This window comes from Pelodiscus sinensis, chromosome 4 (assembly GCF_049634645.1).
Source record: "Pelodiscus sinensis isolate JC-2024 chromosome 4, ASM4963464v1, whole genome shotgun sequence".
NCBI classification, from domain to species: Eukaryota; Metazoa; Chordata; order Testudines; family Trionychidae; genus Pelodiscus; species Pelodiscus sinensis.
Genome location: NC_134714.1, coordinates 122,379,286 through 122,406,824, shown reverse-complemented (window position 1 = coordinate 122,406,824; position 27,539 = coordinate 122,379,286). Strand labels below are relative to the sequence as shown.

The 27,539-nt window shown below is 41.1% G+C and overlaps 1 protein-coding gene across 2 annotated transcripts in view; it reads right to left on the bottom strand.

Moving 5' to 3' along the window:
• Window positions 1–2,536: 2,536 nt before the first annotated feature.
• Window positions 2,537–27,539, bottom strand: part of LRP5 (LDL receptor related protein 5) — a 227,527-nt gene continuing 202,524 nt past the window's right edge. The window contains exons 16-23 of one of the 2 annotated variants that reach the window (XM_075928318.1): window positions 26,308–26,517; window positions 20,749–20,874; window positions 18,072–18,308; window positions 17,285–17,395; window positions 15,879–16,121; window positions 14,741–14,880; window positions 8,949–9,043; window positions 2,537–8,448 (exon numbers count right to left, since the gene is read on the bottom strand). In XM_075928318.1, coding sequence (XP_075784433.1) covers window positions 8,187–8,448; window positions 8,949–9,043; window positions 14,741–14,880; window positions 15,879–16,121; window positions 17,285–17,395; window positions 18,072–18,308; window positions 20,749–20,874; window positions 26,308–26,517 — 1,424 coding nt within the window. In that variant the 3' untranslated portion in view covers window positions 2,537–8,186. The remainder of the gene's footprint in view (window positions 8,449–8,948; window positions 9,044–14,740; window positions 14,881–15,878; window positions 16,122–17,284; window positions 17,396–18,071; window positions 18,309–20,748; window positions 20,875–26,307; window positions 26,518–27,539) is intronic. The other variant, XM_075928319.1, reaches the window with a different exon arrangement.

The window sequence follows — 27,539 nt, the reverse complement described above, 5'->3', positions numbered from 1 at the left end:
AACACAATTATAGCTAAATCACAGTTCTAATTTTGGCATGTACTTTTCTTGGGTGTCCTCTCCCACAACTTAGGCTGTGTCCAGACTCAGGGTTTTTTTTCGGGAAAAGTAGCCTTTTTCCGAAAAAACTTCACCTGCGTCTTGACTGCAGCCGCGTTCTTTCGAAATTAAATCGAAAGAATGCGGCTTTTCTTTCGACGGCAGTAAACCTCATTGCACGAGGAAGAACGCCTTCTTTCGAAAGTGCTCTTTCGAAAGAAGGCGTTCTTGAATGTAAATAGGGCTTCTTCGAAAGAGAGCATCCAGACTCACTGGGTGCTTTCTTTCGAAAAAGCGGCTTGCTTTTTCGAAAGTTCCGCATGCAGTCTAGACTGCAAGCCTCTTTCGAAAGAGGCTCTTTCGAAAGTATCTTTCGAAAGAGCCTCTTTTGAAAGAGGTTTGCAGTCTAGACATAGCCCTAATGTGTAATAAAAGCGAATCTTGAATTTTATACAACATAAGAAACACTACCCTTTACTCAAATGCTGGGTCATCAAAAGCTGTAAAAACCCAGTCAGTTGTCCCACTGGGATTAACTTTTGTCAGAAGATCATGGAGCTCCCAAACAAATCAGTTTTACAAAATATTTTATTACAAAACAAGTCCACAAAATCTATAATACAAATGCAGTTTGTTAACTTTACAGTTATTTATAGACAACTTCAAACAAAGGTATTGGTATCATAAAGAAACATCACAACCTGCAATGTCAAGAAATGAAAGCGATTAATATTTAAATGATTTTATTGGCTCCGAAAGCCTTCCACATAAAGCAATTTTTTGAAAGGATAATTTGAGCTGTTTTTCATTATGTTAATGCTAGAAAACCATACTCTGCACAATTTTTAACTAATTGGTTTCTTATGAAAGACTTCATTTGTATGGCATCATTTTAGTGACTATTTGAAAATAATGCTAATTTAATCAAGAAATACCTAAAACTAACTACTGGCATTTGTTTAAATTAACATTATTTTAATAGATAGCATAACTGCTTATTTATATAAAACTATGAAAAATTTACAAAAGGGGTAAAAGTAGCTGAAACTCGCTTTGAAAAATTTAATTAAAAATCAGAGTTTTACAAATTAAGAAATATTTGCTCCAAAAATATCAATTATCAGATTCCATATTAAGAAATACAAAACAAATTGAATTTAATTCCATAATATGGGCATGTCTGTTTAGAATGAATGGGGCACAAAAGCACATTGCTACATGAACATGTAACATTTTGTAAAAACTAGCCTCTGGGGCACAATCAACAAATGATACCAGGACACTTAATCTAAGGCCTTGTTTTTCCCCAGTCAATATGCTGAGCTGTTTAAAATACTCAAGGCACTTAAATGCTGGTTTGGTTTTCTTTTGTGACAATGAATTCTACAAAATGATACAAATATAAAGCTACATTATTTAAGTTTTTGCAGAATACATATTTTAATATAAATATAAAAGTTTGATGCAAGGGATTCTTTTTATCATAAAAATTTCTTGGTAATTTTTGTATATTCCTGTACATTTACATTAGCAGCAATTGCGGTATAAGATATTTAAAAAAAGCTGTCTGGGTTAAATTTCTCTTTACAATGCCTTCCAAATTTCATGTATAACATCAAAGTGCTGCTCCTACTTTAAGCAATTATATTTTATTCTGTTAGACTGATATATTCCATTTGATATCACAATTATTTTGTTTGTAATTACGACCAAATACTTTAGTATATCTTTGCTGTGTTCTTCTGCAAATATATTTTACAAATTAAGCTAGAGTACCTCTCCCTCCAACACCCCCCTGAAAAAGTACATATCACTGCACTAGGAGAACATGTTCCTGATCTAGATATAGGTGCTTCAGTCTATTTGATATAAGGTACTGATTAACTAGTCAGTCACCAACCCTAGGATTCAAATTTGCTTTCTCTCTCAAAACACAATCCAGATATATCATCATACTTGAAGGTCAATCTAAAAATTCCACGTGGGATTGATCAGTGAGGTCTTCAGTGAATTAGGAGTCTGATTTTTTGCCCCCCTGAAGTCAATGGTGCAGAATTAGGGCTCTAACTTTCTACTGACATCTGTCAGGATCAGGTCCTTGGTCATTATAGCTCAGTAATATGTGTGGGCCACCTAAGGCCACATCTTCACTCCATGGAGTGACGCTACCTCAATTGATCTTTTGGAGTTTGATTTAGTGAGTCTAGTAAGACTCGCTAAATTGAACTCATAGGGCACTCCTGCCAGCTGCTGGTACTCCTGCTCTTGCCAGGAGTAAGAGAAGTTTATGGGAGCATACAGTTGGCCTCCAGCAGTGGGGACGCTGCCAAGCTCAGCTTAAGTTAAGTCTTATTCTACGTAGCTGGAGTTGCGTACCTTAAACCAAGCAGCAGAGTCTAGTGTAGACCTGGCCTAAGATTTGGCAGGGTGCTGTCATGGGAGTTTGGAAGTAGATTTTTGGATCTTTGGACCTGGGATTGCTGGATTTTTTTGGGGGGGGGGGGGGGAAGAGTGGCACACAGGACTATTGTATCAGACACTCTTGCACCAATTCTACCATTAGAACAACACAAACAAGGGGCAATGGGCTACTTGGGAACCTTCTCAAGTGGGGCCATAATGCCACAACTCTGCTGGCCAGTCTCAAAGAAGAAAAGAATACTAGTTACAACAAGCCATTTAGGGAACGTCTACACTGCACTGCTAATTTGGGATACTGGAGGTGTCCCAAAATAGTTACCCCATGTCTACACAAGCCACCTCTTATTTTGAAATATTCATTGCACAAGGGATAAGGAATGGCTTGAAATAGTGTATTATTTTGAAATTTGGCACTGTGTAGATGCACCAAATTTCAAAATAGCCTATTTCAAAATAGATTCAAAATAAGATATGCAATTTGCATAGCACAAATTGAGTATCTTATTTCGAGTTTAGGGTGCTGTGTAAATGCACCCTTACAGAAAGGAGAACAAGAAAACAAATTACAGGATCTACAAAATGTTTATATTAGTATCCATTTCAGATAATTCTGCTATGTTAAAGTATAAATCTGATAGCTTATTGTTAAATAAAATTAGAATAAAGGCCTAAGAAAAGGGTTTTTAATTTAACAGCATAACAAAAAGAAAACAAGCTGGAATATTAACAATGCCTAAGAAAATGAGCTGCAATACAATTCTTGGGCATCTCACAGTAAGTTTTCTGTAGCCAGGACTATGGGTTATTCAATAGCCAATTACACTTTCCCTCTTCATAGACAAGTTTTTTTTCACTCTTTTGTGTTCGAGCCAAATATTTACTGAGGAACAGATTCAAAATAATTGTATATATTAACTGTTGAATAATTGACTCTGTAAACCACCATCTCCTTTTGGCTGTGGTTTGCATACAAAGGCTCTGTCCAAATAAAGGTATTATTTATAATATGTCTCTCAATCCTGCCTAGCATCAAAAATTATATTTCAAATTCAGGGCTTAATGCCAAGCACTTTGTGTGTTTTTAATTATTGGGAACATGCCTGCCTTCTGTTTTCATTTCTTGACATTAATGGATATCAGTTGTAGCCCAATTATAAGGACAGCTACTCACTTGGATTGGCTCATCTAAGTAACAGAGATTAGAGGAGACCTTTCAAAATGCTCAGTGAAAACAAGAAGGGTAAATTATACACTGCTACGTGCACTAGGACTGATACAGCAGACTCTGGTATTATAAAATTCCCCTCCCTAATTTAAGGCCTGATCACTGAAGTCAGTGGAAGAGTCTCTCATACAATCACTGGGCTCTAGATGAGACTCCAAGCTAAGGGCACATCTACACTAGAGGGAAGATTGATGCTGCTGTGGTCGATCTTCCAAGGTTCGATTTAGCATGCCTAGTGAAGACACGCTAAATCGAACTCAGAAGGTGCTCCTGTCAGCACTGGTACTCCTGCTCCTTGCAAGGAGAAAGGGAAGCCAATGGGAGCATTTACTCCCATCGATCTACCGCTGTGTGAACAAGGTTTAAGATATGTCAACTCTAGCTACGCAATTAATGTAGCTGGAGTTGTATATCTTAGATTGACCTTTCCCTCCAGTGTAGACCAGGCCAAAGTGGGGCTCTGCAGTGTTACTGTTCCCAGCTTCCCATTCATTCATGTTCACTAGTCCACCACAGATCTTGGGGCTGCACCAAGCCCGTCTTGAAATGGCATGAGGCACCGGCTGACACAAAGGAAGACAGAAGGCTGGGAGAGGTGATGGAACTTTCCATACAGATGAGGGATCAATGCTGTCTATAAATTAATGCTAGATACAACAGAGGGCTGGAACTGGGAATTTTCAAAAAGATCTATCCCAGGAGCATGAAAGAGAAAGATGGGATCACATGAAGAAATAAATGAGATGCTACCACGAAGCAAACTTCACCGGTAGTTGGCATTTACATGTTTATGTCATGTCTTGGCTCTTTAGTGCTCTAACAAAGATTTCCAAACATGAATAACCACCAGTGAACTACAGGCCTTATCTTTACTGGGACTCTCAGCCATTGGCTGCTCACCCTCCACCTAACAGAATCAGTATAAAGCCATGATCTCACTTGATGAATCTTAGCCAGGCTTGAAATGTGAGTAATTTCACTGGTAAGCCACAATTTTATAGTAGCAAATCTCAGTGTAGCAATCACATAAGATGGTTCCTTTTAGACGTGTAGAATCTCTCTCTCTCTCTCTCTCTCTCTCTGTCTCTCCCTACTTCCCTAGTATACCAGTCTGTTGAATATGGTACAGGACTGACTATAGCTTTTACCTGTTACTAGGTACATACCAGACGAAGGTCTGTCTTAACTTAAACTGGATGAAGTGCTAACATACTGCAACAGTGAATAATAATGATAAAAAGAAAATGAAAAACACCAGGCTAAACTGTTTTAAGACCACAACTGCTCAAACTAAGGCAACCCAAACACATGCATCTTCTGGCAGAACTCTTCATTCATGAATTCTCTCTCCAAAAACACTGTTGTCACCTTCCCTAAGGCACACATGGTTAATACAACTAGACATACAAACTACCAAAAACACTCCGCACATTTTATTTTCTGCTTGGTCAATACCTAATAGCCATAACCTGTTATTTTCATTTAACAGTTTCTCTCCAGTTCTCTCAGTCTGATCTAGAGGAAAACAGTACATATTTTGCTCAGTCTAGGAGCCTGAAATTCAAAAGGCTGGAAGTGCATTTATAGGAACAAGCTGTGCCATATTTCCAGCAAGCAGGGCCCCCTTTTATTGAAATATGACATTTCTAGGATACTGCCAATGTGGGAACCCTGTGTAACATGTACAGTCTCGAGCAATTAGAAGAAATACTTTACATTTACCTTCTATTTAAAAATGTTTAAACATTCTTTTTAGGGTAGTTTACTAAGACAATAATAATGATAGAGCAGGGCAGGACTTCTAAAAAGCACAGTTTCACATATTGGCCACCAAAATAAGGTAATTTCTTAGCAAACTGGTCATCACCAGTAAAAATGCCGCTCTTCCAACTAAAATTTAAAAACTGTTTTCAAGTATTGTAAGTTTGTTTATTTATACATACCCAGAAATGTTTCCTATAGTCAGTTCTGAATTTGACCCTCAAGATAACTCAAAGTCTGAGCAAAATTTTTATAGTTTCCGTTTCCTTAACCTCAACCCCAAACCTCATAATAGGAAATAAGCCTTCAGATAAAGTGGTTAAGATTTAAAAAATATGTGGTTCTTTTTTTTTTAAAATGAACAGTGGTTTATAAAAAAATCCATGCAGTCTTGCATCAAGCATCATCACAAGGACACAGGAAATGTAACATTGTATATTTTAAAGCAAGAGCTGTGAAAGTGGCAGTACTGAAATTATGAAGTAGTTACAAATAAGGTACAATGATAATGTACAATTGAATACAACATGAGAATAATATGTAACTGGACTGTAGTCTCCAACTGGTGTGAACTCATCTTTAGAGGAGCGATATTATATATAAAATATCCCAGGGATTTAAATTTAAAATCTAGTTGAGTGAAATGTGGTGACATGAAGTTTGATTCTCATTCAACCAATAGTTCACCCCATTTCCCAGGGATCTGCCAAGAGTCACTCTAAGGTTAATAACAACGAGCAGTCCTGTGGCACCTTAGAGACTAACAAATATATTATATCATGAGCTTTTGTGGGTAAAATCCACTAAGGTTAATAGACACTATGACCTCCTCTCTCCTGACATACTGCAGAACGACGAACATTCATGGAAAAAAATCCATTTTGCAATGTCCCTATTATAGGTTTGATCTGCAAAATTGAACTCTAATACTTTGTTCTGTTTTTCTCCATGTAAACAAAGAGATTCTATTGTGAGCTGAATCCAAATCAGAAAGCCTACGGATTTTACAACCCATCTAACAAACTAAGCTCTTTTTTGGAGTATTAATGAAATGCCAGTCACAGTGAACAAAAGTCTGTTCTTGGATCCATATGGATAGGAAGAACAGAGAATATAGCAGGACCAGAATGGCTGAAGAGTAGATCCATACCAAGGATGCAAGTGAAAAATTTTGGCTCTTAGTTGGAGGATTCTCTTCCCTCTTACTCACTTGGTATCTCAATCATGCTTTAAAAAAAAGTTTGCTAAAATAAAAATCGAATTTGGAGTTCCAAAATTAAAAGGTTTCATTTCTGTAAACGATGACCAACTGCATCTGTTCTTCAGCAGCTGTAAAAACAGGTGCAAATCTGCATCTCCATTTTTTTTCCTCTTGACTACATGTCCACATTATGAATGTTGTCCTGAGGACAGTTTCTAAAAGTGCTGTGCAATGGCAGAGCCCTTTTACTATAGCAAGGAGTTTAATTCACATTTAGTCCATGTCTGTTAAGTTTTGTAAAAGGGACTGATAACTGCTCAGCTATTATCTTGTTAAGTGCTATGTGTTAAATGCCTGAAACATCTCTTTTGTGGTATTTTCTTGGCAGTCTCTACAATATGAGAATTAATTAAAAAAACAAAACAAATAAAAATATTTTTGCTGACTTTTAAATTAAACTCACTGCCAGCAACCCTGACTAAATTACACGTATGTGGGGTGTTTTTTTGTTTTGTTAGTTTCCCACACCTTTAATCTTAAAACTTTCCTATTGAAAAAAATATGAGCTGACATGTCATTGGAACACCCCACTAAGGGATGCGGACATCTGGAACCAGAGGAATTCACTAAGCTAAATACAGGGGCGGGAGCTACATATACAGAACAGACTATAAATTCCAGACTTCAGGAAAAAGGTGACAGAACTGCTGCCATTTTTCAGGAAGGAGGAGACTGACTAGCTGTAACAGATCTTTCCTGGCTGACCCCTACAATTTCTCTGGGAATGGCTCTGTGGTCACATGCCCACCTACAGTGATGTGGCTGCTAGGGAATGATGGAGGGGCTTATGTCATCACGTTAAACTGACAAGAGTGACTAGTCTGAGTGAACAGAGTATAAGCTTCAAAATCCATGCCTCTTTTAGCACATGAGATCATCTGGAAAGCAACTGACTCATTTGCAAATTGGAACATTCAGGAGAGAGGGTTTTTTTTGGTTTAGGTTTTTTAAAATTCAACTTTCAAAAAAAATATAATTTGGTAATTAATTTTTTGGCCGTGAACAAATTATTTTTGAAACAGAACTGGTTTTGTTTTCTTTTGTTCTTCTTTTTCAAGAGACCTTAAATTTTTGTCATTTAGCTTCTTTAGCATGCCCCTTTCAGGACTCTTTTCTTTTTTTTTCTCACATTGACATGCATTTTACAGGATAAAAAAGTGACTGTAAAAAACCCACAAAGGCTCAACATCTTCTTCCCACCCCCCAAACCCTTGGTGGTCAAGTCAGTTTCCTGACTTCAATTAAAAAAAAGGCAATTATGGCACAAAAGAATGGACATTAAATTAAAAAAAAATCAAATTTATAAATATTCTTCCACTGTACACATTTTCACAGCCCCACCCTATCCACTTTTATTCACATTTTCTTTTTTTAAAATTCCCACCCCTATTTATTTTTAAAATTATAAAATATATATATTTTAATCTTTGTTCATATTTAAAAATATTTACAGTAAAACACAAGTTCCTTCTGCTAAGGTCATGAGGAGTCTGTACAAGGAGATGGTGGAGGGGGGTAAAGATGAAAGTAGCTTCGCTCTGTGGCTGGAGATGGAGGGCAGCTTTCTTCTGCTGACATATACTGGCTGCGAGGTGTGGGGGGAGGGGGATAAGGGTCTGAGTCTGAATTTAAATCTATGTAGTATTTGTTGGCCTTCCACCGGCTTGTGGTGTAATCGCTGTCACACACATCTGTGCTGCATGGTGTCGTGGGTGGAGCTATTCCTCGTATAAGGTAAGGTCTGAAAAAGTTAACAGCTCAGTGTTAGTAGTGTTCATATATCTTAAAAAATACTTTACATTAATTTGAAATGCAGGTAAAAGGTGCTTGAGTGAAGTCCCTAAAAAGTCCCCAAAATGGGATTTTCAAAGGAGCAAAGGGAATTAGGTGCCACAAACTTGGATCACGTATCTCACTTTACTCATAATGCTGAACAGCGATCAGCTGATAAAGAGTATTTTACCAGTGAAAATCTTTAGATCCCATTTCTAATTCCCCAACAAATCATACACGTTTTAATTTTTAAGAAACAAACAGTTGTATTAGAGCAAATAAAGCAGATGTTTAATATAGTAACAAGAGTAGCCACAGTCTGACGTGCCATTTAATCGAAGAGGGAAAAACATAACCCCGTTTTCCCTTTAAAATGTAAATCTTTGAACAAGATTTTTTTTTCTCCTAGATACAAAACCAAAGAGACCTCAACCCACGAAAATGCCAAACTTTCTCTCTGATCTGTACCTGTAAGATCTTGTTGAAGGAATGTTTGAGGAATAGAACATCTCGGTGTTATATAAGGAGCGATCAGTGGCTGGGGAAGGAGGCGGATTCAAAATCTGTGAATGTTGAAAACAAACAAGGCAGAGGTTCAGTTTAATTTATGACGGAACAATATATACATAGAGAACAAAAATACAGGTTGGACCTCTGTCGACCAGACTTCCATCAATGGCAACATCTGTGGTCAAGCATCCCCGTGGGTGCTCCCAGGGAAAAACCAGGCCCTGCGCTTAGCAACTCCGCCCCTGCTCTCCCAGAGCTTGTGGCGCATTGCAAATAGCTCGTTGCACTCAAGCTCCGGGAGTAGCAGGGACAGGGGATGTTCAGGGGAAGAGGTTGTCTGGCTGCGGAGCCCTGTGGCCGAAGACTTAGAATGCAGGCTGGCAGCTGTGGGACTCGATGCGCCAGAGCCTTCCTGCCTCTACCCCTGAGTGCCCCTCGCAGTCTCCGCTCAGTTAACGATGGCCCCCCAGCCATCAGAGGGGCTGAAATTGACCTCCCCTGGTCTGGCTCTGGTCAGGTCCCAAGGATGCTGGACCAGGGAAATACAACTTGCATAAAGATCTCCCCCACAGGTCACTATTATCTCACCCATAGTCTAGCCTCTTCTCCTTGTTTATGCATGTAGTTTCATAGAATTTCTTTTACAACCAGAAGGGTTCTAGTCTAGGCATAGAACAGGCCACAGAATTTCAGCCACTGATTCCTGCAGCAGAAGCAATTACTGTTCCCTGCTCCTTAACTAAGAAGTTAAGTGACTTGTCCAGTGTTACACGGGAAGGCTATAGTGGAGCCAGGAACTGAACCCAGTTTCCTAGGTTCTCCATCTAGTGCCTTAACCACAAGAGCTTCCTTTACTTACGGCCATAAGAGAGGCTTAATCCTTGTTGGACACTTATGGGGCCTGGAGCCTCTTCCACCCTCAACCCTTACACTGTCCCAATCAATGCCACACCCAGAAGCATGAATTCATTTACTAGGACTAGTTCACTCCATGTTTTCTTGGTAGCGTTTTATTTTAAACTATTTTTTAAATCATACCAGTCTGACAAGGTCAGCAATGCGAACAGGCTATTAGCCATGATTACTTAAAATCTCCTCTATCCTACCAAAAATGACTAATTAATTGTTGGCAGCCCTTTCTGCTCTTCAAAATTGCATTTATTGTGCTTCAAATTTAACACAAGCATGCAGTGGAATCCCCCCGTTTCCCCATTTTTATTTTAATATTCCAGTCTGTTCATTATTACAGAGGAATAAAGTGAGCAGTAACACTTCATGTTTTTCATGTTCTTTCTAACATAGTTCAATAGAACAACAACAATAACGAGTACATCCTCACCTCCCAGGTCCTAGGGAGTGAGATGCATAAATCATTCATCAGTAAAAGGGGAATGTGCTGCTAGGTATTCATTACCCCCTTTTACATACAACCAATCCCTCCTTCCCTGCTGTCAGTGGAAACAGAAATGTGATCTTCAGCACTAATAATACACAAAATAAAATAACAACGCTTTTTGCCTTTCATCCACGGATCTGAAAGTGATTTATGAATATCATCTTAAGCCACCACACCCTAATAAAGTAGGTAAGGGATCACTTCAGTCACTGCTAAAATGCAGCTACTTCTGGCATAAAAAACAGCAGTTATTTAGCACTGCACAATAGGGAGATGAGGAATGATTTATTCTACTGAAATGGTAAATATTATTTGAGCAGGAGTTTTAGCAACATCTGTATTCTTATTAAAAACACCAAAAGATCTTTAGTTATCACAGATGACCAGGACCTCAGTTTTATGTTGCATCTGAAAAACCTGTTCTTTCTCCAGCACAGTGATCTCAACATTGACAAAGCCCCAGGCAGATACAAATGTCTAGCTGTGGATGCAGATACCTGCAGACAGATATTGGTATCCACTGATCTGCAGGGCTCTAATCCCAACAGATGCTGTGGCCAAAGGAGTCAGCACTTTACCACCCCAAACAGGAGACACAGCTAGGAGTGGGGCTGGGCATGGTACAGCTGCACGTCTGGGAGGCACTGCTGGCATGGGACGCTGGCTCCTGGGAGCCGAAGGACCGCAATCCTCTCCGTTGGCCATAATGTCTGCTGGGAGTAGAGTCCTGCAGAGAGCTGCATCTGTGGGTGGACATTCGTATCCACGCAGGGCTCTAAACGTTGAACTGAGGCATCTCATCAGTATTTACTTGAGGGAAAGTACCACCACAATATCCTACCAACAGCCCTGCACCCACATCCAACCAGAAGGGAGAAAAGACAAAGCCTTATGTCGCGCCACACAAGAACATCTCAAGGGATGAAGAGCAATTGCCCGAGAGTACCCTATGGGAATGCTTAGCAATAGAAGAAGAGACATGACCAAGAGCAGCTCCATCCACTCCTACTGGAGTTATCAGCTGAGTCAACAACACTTCACAAGACAGCATCTCTCACTGATAATGCTTGATTTGACACCTGTGGCCAAATCCTCAACTGGTGTAAAGCCCCACTGACTTCAATGGAACCGTGTTGATTTACACCAGATGAGTACATGGCCCCTAATCTTTATCCATTGCCAGGAGAACATTCATCAACACCGCTCTTATGTCTGCGCTGTAGCCAGAATAATTAAGAAAATCAGAAATAGATGCTCAGTGTTGTCTCGCCACCACCTTCTCTATCATCTTAAATGAAAACTGGGGGATTAGCCACTAGATCCTAACTCACCAGAGAGTCAGGGTCAAGGGATTGTTTACTGAGCAAAGACTGCACAACAGCTCCCTAAGAGAATCTGGCATCCTACCCTCTGTAAGGACACTCAGCCTCCTCAGCAAGGAACTCTATTGTTCTCCAGAGGCCCTCTCAAACATGGGGCTAAAGGAAGTGGTGTGTAACAAAGGGTACGTCTAGACTACACGCTTTTGTTGACAGAAGTTTTGTCGACAGATACTGTCAACAAAGCTTCTGTCGACAAAGAGCGTCTAAGACTACATTCAGTTCTGTCGACAAAGCAAGCTGCTTTGTCGACAAAACCCTGTAGTCTAGACACAACCCTACAGGCAACAACACCTTCTGTCGACAGAACTCTGTCGACAAAAGGTGTTATGCCTCGTAAAATGAGGTTTACCAGCGTCGACAAAACTGCTGAGTTCTGTCGACGTTATGTCGACAGAACTCAGCGGTAGTGTAGACGCAGGTATAGTTTTGTCGACAAAACTCTGTAGTCTAGACACACCCAAAGGGACCCCAGCACTTCAACATCTCAATAGGGAGCACTGGCTTAACCTACACCAGATATGCCCTTACATTTGTCCCTTCCATCACTCTTAAAGCCAAATTCACTCAAGTTTTTCCTCCTTGCAACCTGAAATTTCCTTGTGACTGGAGGAACTTGAATCAGCTACCAAGTGAAGGCAGTATGGATTAACTAAAACAGCCACTGCTCAAAACAAGTCTGGACAATACAGTGGAGGGAAAGAACCTCTTGCTGAAAGCAATTCTGGAGCAGTTAATCGATCTTGTGATTTCAGTGAACAGACTCTCGAGTTCTCTTCCTGCAGCTTCATAGAATTAATATAACTCAAACTAATGCAGTGCAGTTCTTTGGTCCTATTTAATGGCTAGGCTGAAAGCAGAGGTTTATGACTACCACAACCTCCAAGCTAATGTGCCTGGCCCCTTTAGCTCAAGCAGCAGAAGCTCAGTTATATCCAGAGATTTTGTGTTCTACCCCTGTAGATGACTCAACCAAGGACTGTGTTGCAAGTGATGGCTTGAATGGTGAGCTCAATTGTTGTGGACCTCTGTGTTAGTGTGAGGCACACAAAAAGCTGCACAATCTACTATGACTTATGTCTTGTTTGGCAGAGCTTGCGTTTTGAGTGGAGCTGAGTGGAGGAGGCTAGGCGAATACAATCCCTCCTTTTTTTGGAGTCTAGTTTGCCCCTGCCTACCTCATGGAAATTTAAATGTTAGCACTGTTCAGTACATTACTGCGGATTCTCTTAGCAGAAGTGCCCAGCTATTCAGAACTGACACAGAGAGATTGGGATCATCAACAAAGCTTAGAGCACACCACACTTCTTCCCCTCCTCAGTCATCAGATCTCTGGTCATAATTCTCCTTCCCCACTGCTTCAAATATCAGACCCAGCTTATCTGTTTAGTGCTTTTTTAATTGGCATCAATTAACAGAGTGAAGGATAACAATGAAATAGGAATAATTAGAGCTTGACTACACACAGGTTTTATACGGCTCTAACTAGAACTGTTTTGAAACGGATATGTTTAAAGTGATACAATTTCTGAATTTAGAGAAATGAGCTATGTCAATATAAGCACCTTTGTCCTGATGTAACTTTATCCATAGTGGACGTTTGTACCACTTGAACTATATCCATTTCTAAACCAATACAGTTATAGTGGTATAAACTCTGTTCACATACAAGCTCTTAGCCTCACTCTTTTAGATTTACATATGTAACCCATTTATATTTTTAACCAGAAGGTGACACCCATGTGTACACCATTTATCTACCATAAAATTGGCCAGAAAATACTGAAGATTTTCTTGCCCCAACCAATATTGAATTAAAAGGGCTGCTATGTTTGAGTTCCAAATATCTTTACAGATTCTTGACTCATTCCTTTGCTGGCTTAGTGAGTCGGGAACAAGGAAAAGAAATCAAATCAAGGTTTTCTGTATTGCAGAAACCAACAGACAGGTCAGTTGTATTCACAATTTCCCCTCACCCATCTACCCTTATAGTTACTGCCAGACAATAGGACAATGCATACAGGCTTCTAAATTATTTTTTATTTAGTATAATACATTATCAGTTTATATGTTACACACTAATGTGTCTCCCACCACCAGTACAGTCCCTTTTAATCATTTTTGTCAAAGTAGTGCTAATGGCTAGAAAGGTTGGCTCTAAAGGCTAAGGTGAACAGAAGAGTAAATGCATGTATTGCTTGTTCAGTGATGTTGTGAAGCAGCAAAACAACTGTACAAGATGATTTTGGTGAAAATGACCTTTGCATCCCTCTCCCATAAATGACCTATGCTCCTCCCTCATTGGGTTTTATCCTGCATCTCTTCCCTTTCAATTTCCTAACCTCTGCAGACTTATTTCTCTTAGTGTAGGGGCTAAGAATCTCATTTTCTAACCCATAAATCTTGTAAAATCCAGAAACAAACTCTGCAAAATGACAAAACATTTTAAGCTTCAACAACATACAGAAGTGCCACTTTGTTTTTCCAGTGCTTGCATTTGGTTTTCTGAATTGAAATGGAACACTTTGGATAAACAGTGAGCCAACATTAGTTTTTAAGTGTTTTCCTTCCCCAGCTGTGTTTTGTTTATTTGCTCACTCCCGTGCATACTTGTGGGATTATGCAGTGCCAAACATCATCAGTTCAGTGACAGAGTTCACTAGAGAGAGAGAACTAGATATTTACAAGTACTCTGGATATAAGAACATGCATACAAATAATGCACAGGAATGCCCAGGAGAGCACTGTTTTAATAATACAACATGGTAAAGATCGTGGGCAAGAGACAATGCTCTTTGTAATTAATGGAAACCATTCCATTGAATTCAGTGGACATTGGATTGCCCATTGCTAAATGACATCAATCCAACACAATATTTCTAGCATTTCTCTAGTAGTACAAATTGTAATCTGTGATTTTACGGACAGAAATAGGAGGTCCTTTATCTCCTTTTGGACATATTTTCAAGACTTACCTGTGGGTAAAAAGTGGCTTTAGTGCTGGATGAACTACTAGACGAGGCTCCAGTAACATGGTTTCTGTCATACAGAGGGGCACCGCTACTTCCTCCCATGAGACTCATGGAGCTAATCATAGACTTTCCACAAGAAATGCCTGCATGGGACCAGAACAAGACAGAAGATACCAATATTTCACAGAAAAAATAAAAGCTTGAAAAAAAGTGGCCTGTGGACCAAACATGGTTTGCCAGGCTTAGTCCCTGGTGGGCCACCAAACACTTTCTTTACCTGAGTGTCTGCAGATATGGCTACTCACAGCTCCTGTTGGCATCAGTTCACCAGTCCTGAAAATGGGCACTTGCCGCAGCTCCCGTTGAGTGGAAACAGTGATCTGTGACCAACAGGAGCTTTGAGCAGCCATACCGGTGGATGTTCAGGTAAATAAAGCATCTGGTGACCCACCAGGAACTAACCCTAGCAAAACGTATCTGGCCTGCGGGCCACTTATTGCTCATCCTTGCTCTAGAGGGCCTCTGGGGGATACCCTATGGTTCCATGTGCTGCTGTGAGCTGAGCAGCTCTGTTATTTTTTCCCAGTGAATTGTGGAAGAACTTGTAAGTCCTTCTGGGCACCCAAGGGCAATCATGGCAAGATAGTCGAGGACCATCAACACTCAAATGGCTTAACCTACCCTCTTTGCAGTGAGGATTCAGGCTATCAATCTGAGTGACAGCGTCACTAAGCTCTAACCTACACCCTCTGCTGGGCCAGCGAGCCCTGGTTTGAAGTACCACCAAACTTGTGTAAGAGCGTTGTGCAGGGGGACGGTAGGGAGTTAGAGGCAACACTCAAGTACATATCCATGATCTCCATAGGAACTATTAAGAGGAAGACTTTCAAAACTTTTTGGGCAACTTTTAAAAGCATCTAGGGGCCTAACTTGCACTGAAAGAACCCAATCTGTGTCTTCTGGCACCTAAAAACTTTTGAAAATGTGACCCCAATGGGCAGATAAGAACCCAAGTGCCCCTAAAAGTCAATGGGCATTCGGCATTTCACTTGTTTTGATGTCTACAACAATTGGCCCCTCAGTTACTATCCTGTGAAAATAAAATCCAGATAACAGAACTGATGAAATGTAGGGTCCTTACCATCCTTACCAGTAAAAGTGCCATGCTGAGAACTCCCTGGAGCTATAAAATTAAGAGGGACATGAGGGGTTCCACTGACATATTCATGTGGAAAAGGTCCATTGGGTCCAGAGTAGCGCTGACATACCACTCGCTGGCAAACAAAATACATTCCTCCCATGACAAAAAGGGAGAGTATGATGCCAATGACAGGTCCAATAGCGCTACTGTGGGGTTGAGGTTCATCTGGGGATGCCTTTTTTTCTGAAAACAAGAAAAAAATTAATTACATTATTTACAATGACACCGCCCCAATCTGGGACAACATCCCTTATCAGTGCCCTCTCACGCTGGAGAAAGTTGATGGTCCCCAATACATCGAATACCTAGCAATGAGCCAGCACTCAAAGATGGATATTATTAAATGACCTATGGCATTCTCTCTATAAACTCAGTGACTGATTTTGTTTGTTCATGAGATTCTAAGGAGAGTGTTGCTTCTGCTTCTATCCCACAGCAGCATTCCAGAGTGAGGAGCTGAACACATTCCATTAAAACAGCCCCCTTTGTAGCTGAAAGTGGCTATCCTTACTCTTCTGCTATTCAAAATCTTCTTGAGCTGTATCGGCCAGGCATGGAAGATTGGGGTGAGTTGGGAAAAGTGTACCGGGGGGGAGGCAGTTTTGGGCAGAACAGAACGGAATTTGCATCATGCCTTCCATGCTTCTCAAAGATTTTGACAAAACTATGGGCTAACAGCAACTAAGGGCAAAATAGATTGGTCATCACAGGCTCAGCTATAACCACATACAGCTCTGGTCATGAGAACTTTCGATTACATTTTAGATAGGAATCAAGGTCTTGACTACACTCTCTTGTCTTATCTACACTGTATCTTGCTGGGGCCTTGGCCACGACCTAGTCATCCCTTGACATAATTAAAGCGCGATCTTGTAATGTAGATGAAACCCAGTCTTGTTTTAACACTGTTCCTGAACTGTATTAAATGAAATCCAAGGCTACCAGTGAGTTGTAATCAGGCGACCAACAGGGCAATTGTTACAGTATAGACAGGAACTTAGAGCAGGACTATGGGCTTGTCTCACTATTGGTGGGACTGAGGCTGTGAAGATCCACTAAATGGACCACCAATCACTCTCCCATCAACTCAGTGCAGAGTGGACCTAGCAGTAAATAAATCTAAGCTACAATGACTTGAGTTACACCCCCAATATAACTCAAATTGCATAGCTTAGATCAACTTTTCCCCCTGGGACATACTGCCTTCATTTAGCGATAAGATAGAGCTTGGTCTCTTCTTACCAGCCAGAGAAGCAACAGTCAATATAGACACACTTCAAACCAGTGCAGGAATGTAATGCCTGTCTGCACGCAGACAGCTGTAATCTCAAAGAAAGACCTCTCACCGCATATCAGTTCATCGGAACCATCAATGCAATCTGGAAAGGAGTCACATTGCTGTTTTACGAGGATACACTGACCATTGGCACATCGAAACTGATTTGGGAGACAGATTGCTGCAAGGGAAGAAGTAAATATTTAGTTAGCACGCAAAATCTTAAAGTAAATCAAATTATAATCTGTGCTGTGAAGTAACTCAACATTTTAAGAAACCTGGACATAACACATACAGCACAGCTGTGTATTGTACTCTAAACTTTAACCACATGGAAACTGAATAGCTGCGTCACTGTCTAGTCTTTAGGAGAAAAATGATCAGGAAAACACAGTATAGACAGTATGTAATTCTGGCACAAATGAGCAGAAACACAGCTGACTCGCACAAGCGATTAACTTGAAAAAAATTCTCCCCCACGAAGCAGAATGTGTCATTAAGGTAACAAAATGGAGAGGAAATCTATTGAAGCTCCCAACAATTCAAGGTCTTTAGTCAAATTAGCCCCAAGCATTTGTTTCCTATGTTTGCTTAGGATTTTAAACACAGATTGTATTTGTTTTCCCTAAGGCTTACAACTAACTGATCAGGTAATTTATGCAGTTATGGAAATGTATACTTTGAGGCATAGAAGAGGGGCTGAAAAAAACAAAGAAGGAGAGAAGGGCAGAATCAACACATGTTTTAAGCTTTTCATAACATATTTTTGTGGTTTGGTTTCAGAGTTAAAAGGAAGGTCTTTAAATCATGGATGGCTGTTTGTGTTGGAGCCAGGCGCTCAGGACCATAAATCTTACTATTGCAATCTGCTTCGTCGGATTTATCTTGGCAGTCGATTTCTCCATTACACCGTAAGCGTGCATCAATGCACTGTCCTTTCTCACACTGAAACTGGGCTGCTGAGCATATGGGACAGCTATCTTCATCACTGTGGTCATCACACTCTGGAAATCCATCACATCGCCATGCCATTGGGATACAGTCTATCTCCCCAGTTGCACAGGTAAATTGGTCTGGGGAACAAGTTGGAGGTTCTGGAGAAAAGAAAAACCCCAAACATACTCATTTTAGTCTATAAAAAAATAAATAGTGAAAGACACTTTTCACAGATGGAAAACTTGTTATGTCCATGCTGAAATTCTTCTGTGGAAATGGTAAGTACTCATCAAGGGATCGTTTACAGTTTTGCCCGGGGAACACATTTTCCCCAATTTGTAACAAAATAAATGTGCTGAGAGAAGAGACATGATTTAGTTGTCTGAGAACTGGATAGGTGGCAGGGGACTCCTAGGATATTTCTGATCATGGCATAGTATAATCTTTATAACAAAATTGGTATTCTGGATGAACCTGTCACTAGTTTACCTAAACCAAATGCAACCCATGCTTACTCAGTATTGTCTCTCTGTCCTTAGCTAGCGGCTAGTCCACGTACAGATGTTTATGAAGCTACTACAACAATTTGAATTAAGGAACCTGGTATTCTGTGAGATGTGTTGGTCATGTTCATTCCATTGCAGGTGTATGTGCTCGCCACATGCACCGTGCCAGAAGTTTTGCCCTCATAGATACCAATAAGGAATCGGGTCTGGTGCCCTCTGGAGTGGTAAATTTTTAAAATATTAGATAGACAGATGCACAAGGCTCAAAGAATTTAGATTTCCTGAGTCCTAGTCCATGACCCAGCCACTAGATACTACTACCTCCATAGAACATGTATATCAATTGTGTTAAAGAACAACAACAGATTATCACATTACATATTTGCTATAATGAATGTATAAGGCATGGTCTTATGTTAAGCTGTAATGTCACTCTTGTAATCAACAGCAGTAGCATATTCATACAGTGACTCCATGGCGACAATGTTACTGTACTTGATATGTAATGAACACTGTATAATACAGAAGGGCCTAGCATGGCCACCTTGCAATACAGAATTCTCATTTAGCACCCAGAATAATCAAAACCTTCCTCTTGGTGCCAATGGGAGAAGAAATAATCAATAGGTGTTTGTTTGTTTTTAAGCCCCACCTCCCAGAGCCATATTACCACATGAGGAATTTTGATTTTTCAGCTTCTAGCCCTTTCAATTATGGAAAAAACTGGACAAAAATGCCCCAATTTTATTCCAGGAGCTCAAAAACTGAAAGGCAACTAACATGAACCCAAAAGTTATTTTTAACCACCTCATGATTTTTAAGTCAATTGTGATTTTTGAGGTCCGAGTCTCAATTTTTGATAGCACGGTTCTGAATAACAATTGTAAACAATGAATTAACAGCTCTAAATGAACTAATGTGTTACCTAAACAAATAACTGGGAAAACTGAGGAATTAAAACTAATCTGGATTTCCTATTTAGACAAAACATTTCCAGAGTGACTTCCTTGAAACTGAATTTAGCCACTGAGCTGCTTTTAATATCGTACCATGTTATAATGAACAGATTCAAATTTGGGCCTAAACTGGTCAAAGCATCTGTGGGAATAGGTGGACAGACATTCTGCAACCCATTTTTATCAGGCTACTGAAAGATATGGGCTGCAGACAGGATATGTCAGAAAGAATTAGCAACTCTGGATAAGATTAGGATAAAAATGAACTAAGACCAAAAAGGGAGGCCCTAAATTTGTTAGATTTATAGCAGAAGATAATGAATCAGTGGGAGGTAAGAAATCTCTCACTGGCAATATCTTGCAGGAGCAGCAGATTGAGAAATATGAGTAAACTGATTTCCCCCCCCCCCCCTACAGAAATTACCACTACTATTTTCAAACCACATAGCGTGTTGTGGTCATGGGAAAGAAAACAGCTTATAATGGAAATGACTTTCCCCTGGGAGGTCAAAGTTCAGCCAGAATATGAAATCTAGAGAAAAATGAATTAATTTTATTTTTTAATCTTGAGTGCAGTGATAAAGCTAAATTACTGAAGATAGGATGCCTCCCAGAAGAAATGCGTTTTTTTTAATGCCCCCAGTAAGTGCAGCACTACGAACAGTGAAAACTCCTGGGATTGTGAAAGAGGCAAGAAAGCATAAAGCAGGAGATTAAGAGAGCTAATGAACAGGGTCACGATCCATGGACATGGATGGAGATGAAAACATGGAAGAGGAGATCCAGCATGCAGAGCTAAGACAGAATGCCTGTGCAAAAGTTACAAATACATACAATTGGAATCAGAATTTCAAAAACACTCAGCATCGGCTCAACTGATTCTCCACTGAAATCAATGGGAGTTTTACCATTCATTTTAATGAGAGCAGTGTTGATTTATGAAAATCCCATCGTTTAAAAACAAAGATAATTAAAAATAAATTCTCATTTGACTATTTGTCAATACTTAATAGTACATTAAACAAATGACATTAACTCCATATCTGACCATGCAGCTTCTGGACTCCAAGAACTCCAAAAGTCTTTATGGACACATGTGCCCTATAAAAAGAGCCATATTAAATTAATTCACTTACCTCCACATGTTAAGAGGTTCTGTAGAAGTACAAGGTGATCTGGGCATGAGCATCTTGGGGTTCCATCTCCTTTTGCAATGCAGATGTGTGAACAGCCGCCATTGTCACGGGAACATGGATGTGCAGCTGTATAAACAATACATGGAATGGAATATTGTACACTATACATACATCAGGATATTCAGCTAGTGCAAAGCTGCTTTTTGTAAGAGCTGCCCACTTTCACTAGACATGAACACAGCAAATGCCTGACTCCCCAGCTCAAAAGCTGACTTACAGTCTCTCTAGGAATATTGTTCCTGAACACAAAGGAATTCTGAGAAGCCTTTGTATCTTGAAGTGTTCAGAAGCTCAGATATGAAGAAACTTTTAAAGGCCACATTTATCAAATGAGTAGTCTTCATCTGTATTTCATCTGCTAGCCAGGCATCACAAAGAGACATGTTTAAACCAAACAAAAGATCTCTTCAGTACATTTAATCTCAAAGGAACCCAAAATTATCTACAAAACTGAAGTACACGTAGATGCATACTCATAAACATACAGATATGGGCCAAAATTTAAATAGGTTAGGTACAGTTAACCTTCTAAATCCACCACACCAAGGGGCCTAAATAAGTAGCCTGATTCTCAAAAGTGCTGCGCACCCAAATGTTCCTCAAGTGGACAACCTAAATGGACAAGACAAAGGGAGGGAGGGGAAAGAGAGATCAAGTTACTTGCGATAGGTCTCCCAGCAGACACATAGCCAAAATGGGAACAGAACCTAGGTCTAGAGTTCTAGTCTCATGCCCTATGTACTGGATTACATCAATCCTGCATGTGCTTATACTTAAGCACATCCCAAAGTGTCTTGGAGTGGAGCCCATATTTATTATGTCACAGAATGATGCATTCTTGGATACTAGTAAGTTCTAAGATTTTTTTTGGGGGGGAGGGAGGGAGGACAGAGAGATCCATATAAAAATAGTTAATTATTTCTGTGCCAAATGTGCTCTCCATCTGCTCAAACTCATTAATCAGACATTCAGCACAGAAATCTGCCTTCGGTTTTAACGAACATATAATTTTAATATATGGTCTCAAGATGCCACTGAACGCAGCAGGGATTGTTGGAAGAGCAAAAGAAAAAAATATTTTTAAAACTGTTCTGTTGCAACACAGATTCACCTTTAAAGGACAAGTTTCAGATTTCAGCCCGGAAGGGTGTTTCTTTTCAAAGCAGAAAGCAGCATCCTTACCATAAAGAAAATAAAGCACCTTTTAAAAAAACTATTCATGATTTAGCATGTTGAATTTAATTTCCCAAGTCTCTGAATGATACTTAAATTAAAAAACAACAACAACAACAAAAACTTTTGCAGAAGTAAAGTAATGGTACCTTTGAAAGACACTGGGATTGGGGCAAGGAGATGCGAGGAAAAAAGGCTAGGAATGTTGAATATTAAATATTGTGAAGGAAAAAGGGTTAATTGTTTTCAAAATTCTAAAACAAATGTATTAAAAGTGCTCCAATTTCTATTTTTTTAAAATGAATGACTCCTCCACTCTTATTTTCTGAGGTTTTCAGTGCTTATGAGAGACTAGCAAACACCACACAGGTTTCCCCCTACACATTTCTGCCGATGTAGCCACCTCCTGCTATTCTAGTTAATAGTTTTTTCAAACAGTGGTGGGTGTATGGAAAAAGAGATTTGAAAAATATAGGGACATTGTCTTTGCATATATCTTCCAATCTCAAGAGAAATTCATAGCTTATGAGATGAATAAAGAAAAGAAACAGCTGATACCTTAAAATTAAACACTCACATAGGACCCCCACCATCCCTCAATCTTTGGATCTCTTTCCCCAGCCCCTTTTGTATTGAGCACACTTCTCCTTTCTCCACCACTCCTTTACTACTCTCCCTTATGGTGCCATTCTGTCTCTTTCATTCACTGCATCTTTCCACAGTCTTTTCTCCCCCCCCCCCTTAATTCCTTTCCTCTTTGTCAGAAGTTTTCTCTGATCGTTCCCCTCCTCAATTGCCCAGTTAACATCTTCCTCTCTCCTCAAAGGCCCTGAATCATCCTTCCAGATGCGAAGAATTTGACAGGAGAGCTCTTGCATCACATCAGTCAGCCAGAGGGGGGCCATTACCACTACCCCATGGCACTCGAGTGCCTCTATAGCAGTGTCTGTCTGTATCTGTGCAGTGTTGTTTCTTGGAAAGAGAGACCAAATGTGGAACCAGAGTATGATATGTTTCCACTAACCCACTTGTACAGAGCTCCTTGCTCTGCTCGGTCAAGTCTTAGCCTCACTAGCCAGTTAGCCCGTCATAAGAGGAGATTTTCATGTCTCTCTCTCTCGGGACAACGGAGCCCAAACGGCCATTTGGGCACCGCGGTCCCCGTGCTGCATGGGGAGCACGGAGCCCAAACAGTCACTTGTGCCGCTTGCTCCCACGCGGCGGCCCGGCTGAGTGGCGCAGAAATCAGCCGAGTGCCACAGCAGGAGGCGAACAGGAGAAAGGGGGCTGGGCGGTGACGTACATGGCCAGACCCCACCCGCTGGCCGTGTACGTCACCGCCCTGCCCCCCTTCCTCTCCTGCCATGGCGCTCGGCTGACTTCTGCACTGCTCAGCCGGGCCACCACGGGAGAGCAAGCGTCCATTTGGGCTCCCCCATGGTGGCCCGGCTGAGTGGTGCAGAAGTCAGCCGAGTGCCACGGCGAGGGCGAAGGGAGGCGGTTTGGTGACGTAAATGGCTAGGCCCCGCCCCCTGGCCATGTACGTCACTGCCCCACCCTCCTTCCTCTCCCGCCGTGGCGCTCGGCTGACTTCTGCACTGCTCAGCCAGGCCGCCACAGGGGAGCAAGCGGCGCAAGCAGCCGCTTGGCCCCACACTCCCCATGCAGCACGGGCCGCCCAGAGGGAACAGCCAGCATTTCAGCGTTACAGACTCTGAGACACTGGGCTACTATATATATATGACTAGCCAATTAGCCCATCATAAGACGGGATTTTCAGGTCTCTCCTCCCTGTCGGTCTTCTCTCCTGAGCCTCCAGTCTCTCTCTCTCTCTCTCCTGTTCCTACTGCCTCCTCCTCTCTCTCTCAGCTCTCCTCCGCCTCCTGCCTCTCTCTTTCTCTTCTCCTCCCCCTCCTGCCTTTCACTCGGGGGACCACAGAGCCCAAACAGCCGTTTGGGCTCTGTGCTCCCCGTGCTGCATGGGGACAGCGGCACCCAAATGGCCACTTGCGCCGCTAGCTCCCCCGCGGCGGCTCGGCTGAGCGGCGCAGAAGTCAGCCGATGGCTAAGGTGGGAGGCGAAGAACGTGACTCAGGCAACAGCGCCGTCCAGAGGGAACAGCCAGGGAGGCAACAGCACTGCTCAGAGGGAACAGCCAGCATTTCAGGCAACAGTGCCCTCCAGAGGGAACAGCCAGCATTCTGGTGTTACAGACTCTCAGTCACTGGGCTACTATATATATATATATATATATATATATATATATATATATGATTACTGTTTCTTACATAGGGTGTGTCTAGACTACAGGGTTTTGTCGACAAAAGTAGACTTTTGTCGACAAAACTATACCTGCGTCTACACTACCGCTGAGTTCTGTCGACATAACGTCGACAGAACTCAGCAGTTTTGTCGACGGCTGTAAACCTCATTTTACGAGGAATAACGCCTTTTGTCAACAAGAGTTCTGTCGACAGACTGCTTTGTCGACAGAACTGAATGTAGCCTAGACGCTCTTTGTCGACAGAAGCTTTGTCGACAGTATCTGTCGACAAAACTTCTGTCGACAAAAGCCTGTAGTCTAGACATACCCATAATGACGTAAACAGGTCTGGTGCTTTTCAATAACAAAGACAGAATCCTTGAACTGAAGGGGCTTACAGTTTAGATGAATACAGCAAAAACCAAACAAGTGCAGAAAGATACCTCCCAGAAAGAGATGAAAGGGGAAGGACAAGACCATGATTAAGTGATCACTTGGAAGGACAATGTGTGCATCCTAAAATTAACAAAGGAGGCATATCTCCCCTATATTTATTCCCTTTTCCTCTTCTTTCTCGATCTTGCTTCTCCCAGATTATGTTTGACCTCCAGCGCCACTCTCCAGGCAAGGAATGTGAACGGGTAACCCGTTACTGGTAAGCATCATCCTTAACCATCCCCCCTCCTTCCCTCTCCAATGCTGCTTGCACGGGCGGGGTCTGAAGCAGCTGGGCTGGAGCAGCTCCTGGCTGTGGCCTTGGGGCTGCTCCCACTCGCACCCATTTGATCTTTTAACTAGTTAACTAATTAAATGGGATTTTACATCCCAATTCTAGGCTGAGAAAGAAAGTGAAATAGCCAGTCCTAGCCAGTTTTCACTATTCCTTTCATTGTGACAGTGTTTCATGCTGCTACCCCATTATGTTTGTTCACTGCTATTTCTAAGGTTGAGGAGGCAGGGCAAGCAATAAATAGCTTCTCCTCCTCTACTTCTCTTCCCCAGTATCACCAGGATTAGTACCTTCAGTAAACTACTTTAAAAGGAGCCCCTTCCATATTTTTCAGTTCAAAAAAATTCCCCCCCCCCCCCAACCTGGATGCCTCACTCATTTAGCAACACAGATATAAAGTACAGATATTTTCCTATTCCACATAGGACTAAGGGAATCAGTTACAACTCCCTTATGATTAGAGCTCTGCAAATCTGCAGATATCCACATTAGCGGATGTGCATATAAATTTTCTATTAAGAACCCTGCAAATTTGTGGATATCTGCTTTATATCCGTGGGTATCTGGATCCATGCATATCAGTGCAGATATCTGCAGCTCAGTTTTGTGGATACAGATGCAAATTTTGTATTCACGCAGGGCTTTTCCTATGATACAATTGATCACAGGTTTGAAACGATGAAAGACTAGCATAATTAACCACTCTGCAGCAGACAGCCTACATCTAGTTTTTCTTTGTTTTTATTTTCTAAGCAGAGACAGGAGCAAATTTTGTATTATACATGTGCATGCAGAATAGATTGCTAACTGCTACAACAGCAGAGACACATCTTTCTGTGCACAGACTACTTATGACAGGAATGGGAAAGAGGTTTGCATTACCTTCTCTTCTGGATGATCCATCCTGCAAGGTGCTGGACACACAGGACTGGCTGCAATCCGGCTAAGAACTTATATGACACCAATGGGGCACATCATATGCTTGAGTGCTTAGCTGGGCTGAGATCAGAGTTCAGCACCTCTCAGACTAAAGCCTTATGCCTGTATTTTGTCTACAAATTGCAATTGCTTTCGAGCAAGAATCTGTCATAAAAGTTTGTAGAATGCCTGATATATTTTTGGGGTGTTACAAAAATAGCCAAAATTATCTATACCGTTGTTCGTGAGCAAAAAACTACGTGGTTTCAAGCAGCTCCTTCTAAATAATCTTGGTACATTCTGCTTAAGATGAGTGCAAAACTCACCCGTCTGAAACTGAAGCGTCAGAAATTCACTTGCTAGAATACCCACATGATATCTGATAATCAAGAATACATGGCATTAATATACTTACAGAATTCATTCATATCAACTTCTTCCACAGCATGAATGCCTGTCAGGTGAACAATTCGGCCTTGGATTCTAGCCCTCTTATAGCCATTGGTTTTCTCAACTCTCTCAATCATCTGCTGCTGACGGTCGATCCAGTACAAGTGATTCCCCAACACAGTCAGTCCCATTGGCTGCAGGATGTTGGAGTCCTCCAGTGTCACACGGTTAGCTCCTGAAACAATCCAAAACAAATCTAGGTCTTACAAAGTTTCTCTCATGCCTTTTCTTTTCTTTTTTCTTTTTTTAAATGACGTGTACTTATTTCCAAAACCCACTTTATCCTTTAGTCTCATCATCATGAATGGATTCTGAATACATTTTTAAAAACCCCCTCTGTGTTAAGCACATTAAGATTGTGAAGTGGAGCATTTAAAAATTAGAAAAGGCCAAAATTCAGGTTGTCTGTGTCATCTTTCTTCACTCACCAGGTACACATACACTATGATACAGTCTTTAATTACCAGATCACACTCTTTTTTTCTACAGCATCCCTGCCTCATTCTGGGCACAAAAAATGAAGCAGGGCTGAGGAAAGAATGAAGCTATCTGTAGGATCACTGCTTCATTTACTCTATGCTGCTGGATGCACAGCAGCAAAGCTCCTGCGGCAGAGGGCAGCTTCAGGAACTGAGGGGAAAATGAGTCAGATGGTTTATTAAGGCCACACTCACACCCTTGAAAATGTAGATGAAGTGAAAGTGGTTTGGGAGCAAGGTGGCACAGGTGGTGATAAGATAGATTGGACAATGTTGAGGCAGGAGAGTAAAAATGAGCCTGGAAGTGGAGAGGGGCTGAATGGAGAGAAGCCGGCTTTGAGACAGGAAGGAGAAAGATGAGGGGGGCAATTTGGAAAGAATGGAAAAGACATAAGGAGGGGGAGGGGAAACACACTCTTAATACAAATAGGGTTGCCAAGTGACCGGTATTTGCGACTTCTGTCCAGTTAAAAAAAAAAAAAAAAAAAAAAATTGAAAATACCGGACATGTAAAATGTCCAGTATTTTCTGTTTTTTGTCGGATGGAAGGCCACTTGGGACATTCTTCCTCTGCCGCGTCTGGTGGGGACGGGGGAGCATGGAGATTTAATGGCACCGTGACACTTTTTTTTTGGTGTGGTTTTTTTTGCTCAACAACTTTGGTGCCCGTTTTTCCCCCCCGACATGTTCGGTATTTTTTGTGAAACTATCTGGCAAT